Source organism: Cuculus canorus, chromosome 1 (assembly GCF_017976375.1).
Source record: "Cuculus canorus isolate bCucCan1 chromosome 1, bCucCan1.pri, whole genome shotgun sequence".
NCBI classification, from domain to species: Eukaryota; Metazoa; Chordata; class Aves; order Cuculiformes; family Cuculidae; genus Cuculus; species Cuculus canorus.
In genome coordinates this window covers 82,390,900-82,406,357 of record NC_071401.1, presented here as the reverse complement: position 1 = coordinate 82,406,357, position 15,458 = coordinate 82,390,900, and the positions used below count along the sequence as shown (strand labels likewise).

The window sequence follows — 15,458 nt, the reverse complement described above, 5'->3', positions numbered from 1 at the left end:
CAGTGACCTGTATAATAACATAACTCACACATCACTGAAACTCACTCACAATACTATTGAAAAATCACATAATAGATTGTTCCTGTTGTAGAAAATGGTAGTGAATTGCTCAAGGGTGTTCACCTGTGACAGCAAGTCATGTTCTCATACCACGAATCCTCTGGCTGAGTATTTTCCAGCTTGTGTGCTCCAACGTTTTGCTACTTAGGCCATACAATATGAAAAAAAAAAAAAAAAAGACAAAGGAACTTCTGCAGCTGAGCTGGTGTAGGAGCTTTTTCTAATGAGAGAGGATGGTCAGAAACTACAGCTTTCCCCAACTACACATCTGGTATTTTTTACGTAAAACTATTCTGAATCAGATGTAACACTTTTCATGACAAGAAATTGGTACTCTTTTAAGCTCCTAGAAACTGACACGGCTTTTCCAGAAAACTGCACAATATTGACAACACGATCAAACAATTTTCTGAAATCAAAGTTTAGGTTCAGAACAGAAGGATAACCGTTAAGTAAAAAGAAGCTTCTGTGCTTCTTTATTTTAAACCTTCAACCTTCCATCAAGGATTCACAACAATGCCTGTAGAATACATAACTACACTAAGCAAAGATTTAATAAAAGAGAGAAACTATTACCTGCACAAAATATCCTTAATTGCTGGACTGGAGAGATCAGTTGCAAGTGGGTTGTGAAGAGGTCAACAAATGCTCCAGGATAGACAATGAAGATAAAAATCCCAAATCCATTAAATCGTACTTGTTCTCTTATAAAGAAGAAAAGAAAAATGAAGTGGTGTTACTGCAAAGAAACAAATGAAAAACTGAGAGATTCTACATAGCACACATACTTTTGACTATGAAAATCACTAAAATTATAATTCTAAAGCTAACTTAATTTTCATAATATGAATTAAAAGATAATCAAACTAAAGGATGTTTTCTGCAGTAATTGCCACTTTTAAGCAGCACACATTTGTGAGCTTGGTAAAAAATAAAGGATAAGTTCAACTTCTTTTCTGTTTCCTGATAACAGTAACACATAAAATACATTTTTTTTAAAAAAAATATTTTCAAGTTAACATATCTTTTAACATCTGTTTTTTTTTTTTTTTTCTTTTAAGTAAAAAAAATGGTAGTCTGTAGGATGCAGATTCAAACTAATGTATGAAAAATTATCTGGAAGAAGCAATTGCTTTTCCTTTAAATAAACACTTACAGATTTCTGGAATTTATAATTTCTTTCTTTCTCCTAAATGAAATTTAGAATAAATTGTAAAGTAACAAAAATTAGGGAAATGTCACCTGAAAAAAAGGAAAACAAGTCAAGACATTAAAAGGACAAATGCTATTTAAATATCTTAGTAGCTGACACTGTCATACAGGATATATATATATATATAAAAATTTGTTCAGAGGTTTTACAATTGCTTATAAATAGCACATTTTGGAATAACTATGTAAAGGTTTTATGAAGCTACAAATTTTATAAATGACTTACAGAAGCATGATAATCACATTCCAAGACAATTACATTCCAATTGTTATTCTAAGACAACCATGTTTCAAGACCAACCAGGCACGGATCAGCTAATCCCATATCTTTACTAAGACAGTACACTAGGCATAGCTTTTTATTTATTCACATTTATATAGTTATTATGCATTTACAATAAAAGACACAGAATTATATAAAAATAATCAGATTTAAGTAATACATTAATTCCCTGGAGTTGACTCATCAGATCTAGTCATACTACCAATTAGTAATAGGTAATCTAATGCCTATACATGATTCCATGAGTTAGGCAGGCAGGTCTAGAGAGAAGAAAAAGGTTTTTTTTTGACACAAGCCTCAACTAAAGTAAGGCTCAAATATTTTAAATTAATGTAGTTAGCAACCAATACTATCTTGAACTGAAGATGTCCGAAGTATATTAGATTTCATGGAATCAAAGTGATTTGCCAGAATACTACAACATGCCCACAGTAAAGCTGCTTAGCAAAGCCTAAACCTTGAGCGTTGACCCTAACAGCACTACAGACTCAAGCTGTGCTGGAATAGGGGGAGTAAAGGAGAAAAGAGCAGCAGCAGCAGCAAAAGCAATATATATTGGACAAACTAATTTTCCCCTGGAAATAGCGGGGAATCAATTTTTTGACAAAAACATAACCCAAATTTTAACATTTAGAGCCTCTGCTTCGGATCTTGAATTAAGATATCACTAAGGCAAATAAATTATTTGCTCTGATTAAAAAGAGCTCTATAGTTACTCCTGCCTTCTCCGCAGTTAGCCAGCAGCATGTCAAGGCACTATAAGTGAAAGGAAATTCTGTTGCTTCTCCCTATGAGGGAAGAGCAAGTGCTACACTCTCCATAGCAAAATCCCTGGGTAAAAAAGCTGAAAGACAAACAGAGCATATGAAACACATAGGGTCCAAACCCACCCCTTTAATTCAGAACTTTGGGGGGTTTAAAAAAAGGCATGCAGTCATGACTCTCTACACTCAAGAAAATCAGAGAAGCAACTCAGGATTTCATGCTCATGGGACAGATGATCATGATGCCCACTGGAAATACAGAGGACATCTGAATATCAGTCCCAGTGACCACAACTTAAACCTCTTATGCTAGAGTGTCATTCAACACTAATGACTAACCATGCCAAATAACTTTTTGTGAGACAATCATCACAGTTAAGTGACATTAAAAATATCAGTTTTTATCAAAATTATCACATCACTGAGATTAATAGGGGCAAATCACATTTGACTGAATTACTGCTTCAGCCTGTTCGTATGCTACTTCACAAGTTATGTTTAAACAATCAGTTTAAAATCTGTTTTCAAGTACCACTGTGCAAAAGCGCATCAGTTCTCCTCAAGTGCAACAGCTGCAGCAATGTAATTGCTGTGTGAAAAACAGCAGCACTTACAAGGAGGATTATTTTGAACCTAACGCAACATGGTATACTTGCAAAGCAAAACTCTTTTCTCATGATCTGTAGAACAACCTCTGTATTAAAACTCTATCTTTAATTGTACAGCCTTCCAATCTTAAAATCTAAGGAAGCTATGAAATAAAGAACAAAAATCTTGATAAGCCAAAGAAGTGTTAATAACATTAATTTATAAGTAAATGCTCTGGAATATCAGGCTTGTTGGCACATAGTAAGAGAAAAATAATTATTTGTATTACCGAATAGCTGCCACCCCGTGGCCGACTTCATGTATCACACCACTGATGAGGATTGCAGAGAAGAAATAGGTCAACTGGCTGACAGGCAAATTTACACCAGGCACCTGTTGATGTGGGCATGACAACAAAACAAAACACACTAGGAAACCAAGAGGTAGAAAGACAGATCATTCTGCTCCTAAACTTGCTGCTCTCACTCAACTTCTTCAGACACACAACAGAACAAGGGCTGTTCTCACACAAAACTATCACTCTGTACCTCTTCTCCCAGCTTAGTCAATATATTTTAAAATATATTAAACATATATTCTGCTGTTGAAGGCACAAAAGCTCCGCAGGCACAAAAGTCTTCTCCCTGCCTTAGTCCCCACAGCTCTGACCAAATATGTCCTACTCTATATTAAGCTCCAGAAGTTTATAAAGATGTACACAGACTTCCACTGAAATGTGACAGGCTTGGCAACTGTGAGCATTAGTTTAGCATTAGTTTACAATTTCCTGCAGTCAATCATGCAGCTATAGAGAAGAGCCACACTTCAAAAAAAACATAATAAACTGTATGGTGCTTAAAACACTATGAGCCCTAAAAGTTGAAAAAAATGAGACTATAGCTGGAACTGTCAGCCTCTCACTAAGAATATCCCAAATTTACAAGTTAAAAAAAGGGGTAACTTTTGCCTATTGTTCTAAGTCTTCACAGTCTACATTTGACTATTTAACTTTTTTAAAAAAGCACTTTAAATAAGTATAGTATTTTAATTTTTGTAAGATATAATATGCAGGCTCCTCACATTCCTCCTGTTCCTGTGGATTCCCACTGCTTCCCAAGTCCTTCATTGCACTTGTCACGAGACACTTAACTCTTTCAAAGCAGTCACAAGTCAGGAAACAAGGAACCATGCCTTTTTTCCTCCTGACAAGACTTTTCTCCTGCTCAGTTCCCATCCCCGCTCAGCAGCCATGCTGCAATGGGATGGGAAGGCCACTTCGGCTGCTTGCTCTGGGACAGTTCTCCTGTCTGTCTCTCAGCTCTCCCGGTTTGAGGCAGGGTGGACTCCAATACAGTCACTAACAGCTGATATGATCACAATCTGAATTGCAATCCAGTAGCAGAAAAGAGATGCTACGGACAAAAAAATCCTGGCCTGTCTATAAGATTTCTTAAAAAACACTCTTGTGGCCTGTAGATCAACTGAACTGATCCCATCTTCATTCAGTCCTACACATTCTTCAACTATATGCATTCACCTACCCATACAGAAGGGCTCTACAATAGGTTAGTGAGACAAGCTAGCTAAAAGAAATCCTTCAAAAGGCTGTCTTCATTAATGTTAAACTAAATCATTTCACAAATTCTGCCCAGAGGTCATTGTGACCAAGATATTTATCTTAACTGGCATGACTATAGTACCTCACTGTACAGAGACGGCTGCTCTTCATTTGTTAAAACACCCATTGCTGGTATTAGAGCATCAGCTGGTGGCACTAATGCATCAGTTAACAGGCACTTTCAGTGGCTCTCTGCTCTAGGCACATGAGAGGACAGACAGCAATAGCAAGAGTTGCCACCTTAATACCACCATGACTATAGCCTGTTAGAATACAGCACTGGATGGTTTCAGACTTCATGTCAAAGATGCTAATTTAAGATTCACACAAAAGGGAAGCTAGCTCTCATGAAGGGTTCTGAAATCGTTAGCAGTACTTTGTTAATATGCAATGTCATCTTATATCTCATGGTCTTCTGGAAATGGCTTTAGTAAAACAAGACTCTTAATTAGATCTCTCTCTTTCTCACTTTTGTCAAAAGGCAACACAAGAGGGGGCAGCTAAAGAAAAACAGTCCAATTACCTACAGGTACATATTTTAAGTAAAGTATATGAGTAAACAAAAGAGGAAGTGTATAAAAATCTTAATCAATACAACAAGCAGAACTGTATCTCTCTGTACCTCCCCCTTTAGCCCCTTTAGGCTAAAGGCTAAATAAACTTATGCCACAGGCTAAAGCTGAATTAAAAAAAACCCAACTCACTCGCTTTCCTCCAAACAGTCAAGTGCAAACCACAGAATCAAAGAATGGTTTGGGTTGGAAAGAACTTTTAAAGGTCATCTGGTCCAATACACTTGCAGTGAGCAAGCACCTTCTACTAGACAACACCTGTTGCTCAGAGTCCCGTCCAACCTGACCTCAAATGTTTCTAGCAATGTAACATCTACTGTCTCTCTGGGCAACCTGTTCCAGTGTTTCACCACCCTCACTGCAAGAAAATCTCTTCCTTATATCTAGTCTAAATCTATGCTGTTCTAGTTTAAAACCATTACCCCTTGTCCCATCGTAACAGGCCCTGTGAAAATCTCTGCCTTCCTTATAGGTCCCCTTTAAGTACTGGAAGGACAAATAAGGTCTCCCTAGAGCTGAACAACAGTAACTAATTTACATGAGGAGAGGTCCCCCTGACTTGTCTTTCACCTCTCTGTGACTACATAAGGGTCATTTTTTTGTGCCAACTTATGCCAGCACATTCCCCTCAAAAATCATACTAAAACTCTTAAAGGCACAATTATACAACCTTGACTATTCAGAAATGAAAGAATGAGGTAGGAAAGAAAGAGAACCACAAGTCAACTTAGGAGAAGTAACCTGGCATTACAAGTGCATTAGAATTAATGTGACATTACATTATCCTTACACATTGCATGGTTCTCAGTGCCAGTCTGTCCTTTTGAATGCAGTGGTACTGCCAGCAGGTAGTCAAAGATTACTGCTTCCATAGTTACAATCCACACCAGATTAATTCCAAAGGCTCATTTTTACTTTGTCACTCCTACATTATTTTCTCAAAAGAACAATGTATTGCAAATGACCACTTTAGTGTCACAGAAGTGGACAGACCCATAAAATGATCTCAGAAAATGAAGATGTAAGGAAGGCTTTTCTTACTCCAGAATGTAACAGACATACATGCTTAGGATAGATCCTGTTGGCATGTAAATTAAAAATTACCTCTGTCAAGTTCAACTTGTGCTCTATTAGGCACACTACTGTCTGCTTCTGGAGATAATTTAGGAGCAAGCTGTGGACCAGGTGACTGCAGTCACTGCAGTGGCAGTACCAGCAGTTTTCTCCCAGGTCCCACTGCCTACTTTTGCCAACACAGACTGCATTTGCTATATTCATCCTGCATGTGCAAAACAGACTCAAACTATCCCAAAGGCTCTGAGTTCATAGCACGTGCTAATGATCAGGCTTCCTGTGCTCATGCAATTTTTTAAGACTAGTTGCACACAGTCAGTTTAGTACTTTTCCTAACTATGCACAGTTAGCAAAGGGGAAAAGCCTATCACGGCAGCACTCAATTCCCAACTTCTGTTCACTAGACTAGCTGAGTACTTAAAAAGAATAAAATGATTGAGCACCCCTGCTTTAAGCCATGGAGGAGATGGCAAGGCAACCTCACAGGATTTTCTGCATTTCTGAAAAATGACCATACATTCTAGCCAGACACCACTCTTAGGGAAACAGGGGCGGCTAGGAATCTTTCCAGGTTAAAACTGTTGTTAAGGGCAATGCCAGTTCTTCCATTACTGCCTTACAGAGAGATAAAAAGGACAGTATTTGTGCTCTCTCCCATTCTGTGAAATACATTCCCTTCTAAATGCATACAATATGTTGCCCAGCATCAGAAATCCATAAAACAGTTAAAGACATTGTTATTAAGCCTTTGACTAGGTACTGCCAGAAACAGCGCTTTCAATTTCACACTATAAACTCACTAATGAATCTTTGCTTCCACTATCACACAAAGCTCTTCACACTTCTTTCCTTTTCCACTATGTATTGTAATAAGTGAAATAGAATTCCTCTCTTCTTGTGTGTTATGGATGTGCTCTGAAAACTCTGAAAACTTTAAGGCCTCTACACTGCACAGCTCAGAGCAGGCAAATCCTTAGGTCTGTTTTGTATTCTCAGTACTATAATTTAGAGCTTTTCAAAATTAATGGCCAATTCTCACTCCTCAGAACTTTTAAGGTAAACTCTTCCATGTTTGTCTTCCTATCCTTTGCAACCTCCACTCCCCATTTTTAAGGCTGATAATAAACCAGCAAATTTTTATGTAGATGGATACCGTGAGTGAGGTTTTCCTTGTGCAGGAGGATTTTAGTATCACATACCCCACTAAGAAGCTGGTTAAGATCAGCTCACAATTCTCCAATAATGACCTGAGGAGAAAACACTTACCACAACTTGCAGCATACGATCATTCTGGGCTTTTGGTGCCTCTGTAAGCATCTGTGTCAGTGTTTGCATCAGTGTCTTCGCAAGAAGAATAACAGAGCCAAACATGGCAACTATACCGAAGACCATTCCTATGCTGAACCTGCAAAGAGAAGCAAATGTTTTAGCAGTGCATAGCCACAAGAAGCTGGGGCATATTCTCTGGATATGTAAGTGCTTTAGCAAAACTTAGCACACCGAACTCATAGGGCAAAACTTTTCTAATGCTACTACCATTCATGTATCAACAATCCAGTACAAAAATATAGCTAAAAAAAGCTTACTAACAAGAATAACATATACTAAGAACATATACTGAAAACATAGACTAATAACACATAATATTTTCCTCATTTAATAAATGTTTTACATGCAAACCAGACCCTGAATAATTTACAAATATTTTTATGTTGTCTTTACAGTCTAAATTTTATTCAGTAACCCAATATATACTTACCATTAGTTATTAATATAAAAACATAACTGACAATGTATAATTTACCATTTTGCACCATACCATCACATACTTAGAAACCTGGATGTGATAGCATATATATTTATTTATATGAGATTTTTCAATGAATTTTGCATCTAAATCACAAACAATAAAAACTGCTAAAGAGCAATAAATGAGTCACAAGCTTTTTTAAAGAATTACAATGAAAATGTACAACTGTGAAACCAGATTAAAATCAATCACACATTGTTCTTCTCACTAACTCATTTTTTATTAAAATCAGTGCTGAAAATAATTTCAACTTACATCAGTCCACCTAGTGGTGATATAATAATAATAATAATAATAATAATAATAATAATAATAATAATACACTGTCCGATAGTTGAAGGAAATGATAAAGTTTATTTTATAGCTAAACCACTTCAGTTCACTACCAATCCTTCTTCCTCTGACAACAACATAATTGTTCCCTTACCATCCTTAATGAAGCTCACTGGGAATTTAAATAGCTTTAATTTAAGCAACATGTACTCGTAATATTAATTAAAAAGATTAGTGGAAACATTATACTGTAATAAATTACATGCATTAAAAATTGTGGTTGATACCGGACTATTTCAGACTGAAATACTAAAATCATTACATATGAGAGAAACCAATATGAATCAGACTTCTCTTTTAGTACTATCTCACTGAGCATGGCGATACAGGAAATTAATAGAAATTCAAACGTAACTAATTTTATATCTTCAGAGTAGATATAAAGTGATGCTAGGAAGGCAACTGAGCAGTAATTTTTCACACCAGTACAGGGACACTCTGCTTATTTACCTATTCCCAGCAGTCTGTGCAATCTTAGCAGGGAAGGGTGGAGGCAGATAAAAGAGAGAAGGTGAGTGATGTACTTCTGAGCAGGTATAGTTGCTGAATGTCTGCACAGTGATTGATAACAGGGGCACAACTACGTCTGAATGTATTGTAAACTCTAGGGAAGAGCTCAGTGTACAGTAATGGACAGATCCAGGATATGAGAAACTGCTTTCAGACCTACTTCCATACGCAATATTACACATAATAGCAGTACTCTTAAGAAGCAAGTATAGTTCAAACAATAGGTAAAAACTGTTTACAGATCTCTTGTTTCATAGCATCTCAATATGCAACCAATGTTACAGCTATGTACTTTTTAGCAAAGGAGAAAGATTTACACTGGCAGTATAGTTTTATCATAAGCCTAGTGAAATAACCATGTCTACGCATTGCACTTCTAAGGCTGAAAGGCACAGGTACGGTTAAGTTGTTGTACTTGACACAAGGAAAAACATCCTGAATTTATACCATAAATACAGAAATCTGGGTTTCCATCTCCCCCAGTTGTAGAACTGACGGTTGAAGAGAGCTGTTTGCCACCGCATGTGAAAAGGAGAGACACTCAAGCCATACGTCAGCAGCCAGTCTTCATATGATGCCTTCAAAGAGTTGGATGACTGCAAAGCAATGGAAAATTAGTTTAACCAAAAACTAAGGAAGATTTTCTGCTCTGTCACCAAGCAGTAAATGTGATCTGTTTATACGAAAGCAGATGTATAACTTCAGGTAAATATCTTGCACATTATTTATATTTTGACATAGAGGTAGGTGTGACATGTAATATGAAAAAGCTATGCCACTCTTTTTATGTAAATGTAGCAACAGTTCTAGGATTGCAAGAGACATTGGTCCAGTGTTATTTGACAAACAAGATCTTACATCATCTTTCCTAGTGTTAAATCACTTCTACTAGTTTTTAACTGTCTGGTTAGAAGGCCAAAGACTGAACTGCTCATGGTATTTTTTCAATGTGCAATTATATTCCAGTAAACATTTTTAAAACTACAATAAAGAAAAATGCTCTTTCAGCTTCAGCTGAAAAACTTGTTTCTAATATTGGTGAAATATGGATCAGTACTGTGGATACCCTTTAGTAAGGGTAAAAATGAAGTCCACTTTTCACATGAAGACTACGCCTAACAAGACTGAACTATTTCATCATAGCAACAAAAAGTGGGGAGGAATTTAAATACAGGTTATCAACCTGTATTGCAACAGCAATTTCACTATGATAATTTCCCAGCATTTCAAAATACCGCTAAAACGCCTTCCTAGTAATTCCAAAGATGAAACGTGACAAGAAATGTGACCTACAAACTATATGATTAATATGTATCATCAGTATTATCTGATATTACAGACCAATTACAGTTATGAAATTGCAACTTAATATTACATGGCGCTTGTCTTCTCAATAGGCTTTACTCAGCCTGCTTCATGGAAGATAGTTTCAGAAACCCAACTGAAGGGACACTTTCCTTGGAGGTGAAAGAGGAACTCCGCTCAGGAAAAGCTCATCAGAGTTTTGAGCCTTCTGACTTCAAGCAGTTCTCAAGTCAGGAGTTTCCCTGACATAACCCAGGGAAGTCTTCAGATTTGTCAGACCTGGAGCATTGTTCCTTAACTTCCCTATGAGCAGCAGCATCTACTGTAGACATTAGGAATGTGTTATTCACAACAGGCTCCACTGTCCCCCCACCGAAAGGACCTTCTGTGGCTGTTTGTGGTTCTTCTAAGAAATTTAGAACTTGCCAATTTCCTCGCATTCCTCCTGTCCTGCCACAGTGGTGGTAGTGGGGATTAGGCTCTCATCTGTCAAAATTGTATTCATGACTTTTCTCATTTTGTTGAACTCATTCAAATTTGAACACTAAAAATTTACCACAAGTAACAATTTTCCTAGGACACCAGACCCATTTACTCAGGTCATTGCTCGTTTATCACCTATTACACCATTTATCCTTTCTGCCTATATATTCCTGTGTCATTTCCTTTTTGTTCACCCTGATTCCAGTCATATTTTTCTTCAGTCTGCCGAGGACACGAACAGAAATTTTCATCATAAGTACTTCTTAGTCAACACTAGTCATTCCCTATAACAGCAGTAAGTTTAGTGTCCACAACTAGATTAGCATTTGCGAAGACGGCATTTGCTAAATTTAGCAGAAGAGATCACAAAGATGATTGCACTTTGACAAATAACAATACAGAAGTCAAAGAAGCAAAGCAAAACACCTCCTCATATGAGATAATTAAGAACAAAAATATATATGACACTAAGTACTTCTGACATGAGAAACTGTCTTTTGGGAATTAACTAAAGACATCCTATTCAGTTCATACAGAGTCAAAAAAAAGTCCAACTGACCACATGTTATTATCATAAAGCTAATTGAATATCTTGATTTGGCACTTTAAAAATACATTCCTTTTATCACTTTAAAAAAACACTTTTCGCTTAGAAATGTCTCAAAATCATCCCTTCAAATTTGTTTCAACCACATCACAGTCCCACTGGAGTAGCAATGCACAAATAAATATGAAGTCTTCCATAAGAAATATGGGATTACTGACTATAGATATGCCAAATGGGGAAAAAAATTAAATGGCATCAAAATTTATTCTCCTCTAGTGTTTTCCTCACAGTTATATAAAAAACATTCATGATCACCACATGACTGTAGTCCTTTGCAAAATGTATTAAAAAGCTCTACACAAACATTGTTCCTTCTCTCCTGAGCCCAGCAGAATTACCACATTAACATGTGCACCCTCACACCCTGATAACAAGTATGGTATCCCATGGCATCCCGTGTTTCATTTTAAGCTTCCTTCAAAAGTCCTTGGCTCTGCCTCTTTAGGTTGAGTTCCAAGTGATCTTAGTTATATTAAGTTTACTCTAAGAGCAATACATTTTTGATTTATGTAAACCTCCAAAATAATGAACGTCTGCTAAATACTCCAGGAGCTCCACAAACATCTGCTCACAAGCTAGAGTCTTTAACATTCTTCTTTGCTGACAAAATCTGTCACAGCTCTGAACCACTTCAGCTTCCTGACCTTAAAAGCTAACCTTGACAGAACACATCTAATGCATCCTTTATTTCTCATAGCAGGACGGACAACCTTCCAGCCTTTGCTCATTCCTGATCCTTCAGGCAAAATGAGATGGGATGATTTAGGATGCTGGGGAGCCGGAATTTAGGGCTCTGCTGAGTGATTTCCTTATGTAGGAACCAAGCTGCAATGGAAACTTTTGTACCAGTAGTTCAATGAAGGGCAACAAGAGAGACTTACAATTCTAAATCCCAGCTTGATTCAGCATATTTTCAGCTTGCTAAGACAAATGTATGTTGTAAGGTAAGTTCAGCAATGTAATAAGAATTTATTTGTGCCAAAATGCATTTATACAGACAGCTACGCCTTCCAGATCATAGCCTTTTGAAGAGTCAGACTACCTGACAAGATGTTTGAAATCTGAACAAGACCAGCAAGGTAACAAACGGGGTAAGAGACACTGAACAAGTTTACAGAATAAAGATCAACTACAAGTTACAACACACATCCTTATCTCGCCAAAAATATCACCAGAATCATGCACGGGAAAGTATTATTTTTCACTCACGCTTTGTTTGTCCTTGCAGTGAAATTAAATTGTAAGTGATTTGAGGTTTAATAGGGACTGTGTTTTTCTGCAGTTGCCAGCAGCCTCAGGTTATGAATATGGAGGGAGAACTGCAGTACCAGCAATAAAGCAAGCAATCCTGAATTTCCTCAGTATACAAATCTGGTTATTTAATCTAAATTCTATTTTGGCTGTGGTGCTCACAGTGAAACTTATCATTGTGAGTATCCACACATGCAATCTACACTAAGTTCACTAAAACCTAACAGCTCCCACATACTTCCAGATTATTAATAACCTTTGCCAACTTTTAGTTAAAAGACTAAAGTTAAAATTTAACTCCAGGACTCTCTTGCTTGATACAGCATTCCAAGCATTCCCCTTCTTTTTCAACATAAATCAGGCACTAAGTAGGCTCCAAACAATACAGGGTTCTTTTTCCCTCCCTTGCTGCTAAGCTCTACCAGAGGTTGCAACAAGAAAATGACCAGCTATTCCTACTTAGAAAAGAGAATGATTTTAAGGTCTAATGCTGAAAGATCTTCAGAATCTCAGATAAAAATGGTCTCAGCATCATAGCACAACAGGTCTGCAGATTATTCAGCAGACAAAAGATTACCGTCAAAAGAACACCAGCCTGTTGGCTGGCCTTTTTGGTGGGTTTTGGTATGACTTGCTACAGTCAGGAGCATGCTTTTCTGGTATTCAGCCAATCTTCTAATGTGTTTCAAAGCAATGCCAGTTTTTGCTTTGTTTCCAAGCACCTAATACAGACTTGATGTAATAATTTTTTTTAAATCTTCAGTAAATCACTGTATTTTTTTTATTGACATTATGTACAAACTAATATTTGGCAGTTAATAGCTCACATCATTTACTGAGCTACAATTGCTCTCCAACGACTAGCAGTAGGGGGAGCCACTTACTTTTCATAGTTTTCTCATCACATAGAATTCTTAGATTTCTTCCCACATTTTACAGGAGTGACAAAGTGATCGTTTTTACTTTGAAATTGCCAGGTCCTATCTGTATTTGGCTGAAACAGATGCAGCTCCTGAACTGTAACATTAACATCAAAAAGTAACAGAATTACAGATCAAACCTTTCCATTTATTTTAACTTGTATTTAACTAGCACGCATGCTATTTTGTATACATTCTTTGCAATTTTAATCACCACTTAGAAGTCATATCTCTTGAGCTTTAAAAAAACTTAATGAGACGTGTGCAATGCACAAATGCATCCTGAGAAGTAATTTTGCTTCCAAACTTTTCCCTCTCCATCAGGTGCAAAAAGATGAGTCTTGCAACACTTTCTGGAGACTAAAGTCTATTTCTTTTGAGAGTAGTTGTGTTGAGCTCTGTGAGAATTAATTGCTAAATTTTGCTGCAGCTGGTTTGTATGTTTAATTATCTCATCATATAAATCTGTCTTGAAAGACGTTGCTGGTTAAGGTCAAGAGATAACCTGTCTTTGGGCTGTGAGAATTTATTGATATGCTTAGTTGTCTTGTATGATACAGCTGTTTTGGGTCAGGAGATAACCTGAAGGGAGTCTCCAGACATGGTTGGAGAACGGAAAAAAAAACCAAAAAACATTCTTTGAGGATTTACATGGTTCTTTGTTGCAAAACTAGTATACATACCCACTGCTTTTGTAAGATATGATGCCTTTTTTAGAAGGACATCCAATTCAGTGCTGAATTGTAAAATAAAAATATTACTGCCTTTGATTCGAAGACTTTGTCCTTTTTTAATATTTTACCAGTGAATGTGTGTTTCTCACAGCTTTGCCTCAACTTATTTTTTTTTTCAGCAAAACTTAAGGGTATGCAAAAAACCCATGTGCATTAGCCTTTTACTTAACTTTTATAAAAGAACATAATTCCAAAACACATTAGATAATCATAGATTACAGGTCCCTTGCAACCCAAAACATCCTATGATTCTATATTCTACTCAGCTGACTCACAGAATCATGGAATCACTAGTTTGGAAGAGGTCTCTGTCCCTGAGCACTTGATCTACTCATCTTTCAAATACCTCCGGGGATGGCAATTCAACCACCTCGGTGGGCAGCCTCTGCCAGTGCCCAGTGACCCCTTCTGTGAAAAATTTTTTCCTGATGTCCAGTCTGAACCTCCCCTGGTGCAGCTTGAGGCCATTCCCCCTTTTCCTATCACCTGTCACTTGGGAGAAGAGACCAACACCCTCCTCTCTACAACTTCGTTTCAGGTAGCTGTAGACAGTGATAAGGTCTCCCCTCAGCCTCCTCTTCTCCAGGCTAAACAGCCCCAGTTCCCTCAGCCGCTCCTCATAAGACTTGTTCTCCAACCCCTTCACCAGCTTTGTTGCTCTTCTCTGGACACGCTCCAGAGCCTCAACATCCTTCTTGGAGCGAAAGGCACAGATCTGAACACAGTACTCAAGGTGCGGTCTCACCAGTGCCGAGTACAGGGGCAGAATAACCTCCCTGGACCTGCTGGCCACGCCATTTCTGATACAGGCTAAGATGCCATTGGCCTTCTTGGCCACCTGGGCACATTGCTGGCTCATGTTCAGCTGGCTGTCAACCAACACCCCCAGGTCCTTCTCCTCTGTGCAACTTTCTAGCCAGACTTCTCCTAGTCTGTAACACTGCATAGGGTTGTTATGCCCCAAGTGCAGGACCCGGCATTTGGCCTTGTTAAACCTCATGCCATTGGTCTCAGCCCAATGGTCCAGCCTGCTCAGATCCCCTCCGAGAGCCTCCCTATCCTCACAACAGTTTAAAATCCGGAGAGCACATTAAAGTGCCACAGGCACAGCACACTCAGGAGCTGTGTTTCTCAGCTTTGCTCCTGCAACATAGGCCCAACGCCTCCGCAGCGGCCGGAGAGGCGTCTTCGACCTCGGCGATGGGCGGACACAAACGGCCCCGCTTGGAGGAGGCGGCGGCTGCGACTTGCCGGGGGAAAAGGAGAGCCTCTCCACACCGGGAGCGGGGCGGCACAGCTCTTTCCCCACAGACGCGGAGCGGGGAATAGAAGGG

At 38.1% G+C, this 15,458-nt stretch overlaps 1 protein-coding gene across 5 annotated transcripts in view; it reads right to left on the bottom strand.

The window, feature by feature from the left end:
• MBTPS2 (membrane bound transcription factor peptidase, site 2) overlaps positions 1-15,458 on the bottom strand; it is a 44,490-nt gene that overhangs the window by 28,339 nt on the left and 693 nt on the right. For all 5 annotated transcript variants that reach the window (XR_008451324.1, XM_054074968.1, XM_009565545.2 and 2 more), the window contains exons 2-5: positions 9,272-9,420; positions 7,438-7,576; positions 3,197-3,300; positions 637-764 (exon numbers count right to left, since the gene is read on the bottom strand). Coding sequence is in view for 4 of the 5 variants with exons in the window: in XM_054074968.1 (XP_053930943.1) it covers positions 637-764; positions 3,197-3,300; positions 7,438-7,576; positions 9,272-9,420 (520 nt within the window). In the remaining variant the exon portion in view is untranslated. The remainder of the gene's footprint in view (positions 1-636; positions 765-3,196; positions 3,301-7,437; positions 7,577-9,271; positions 9,421-15,458) is intronic.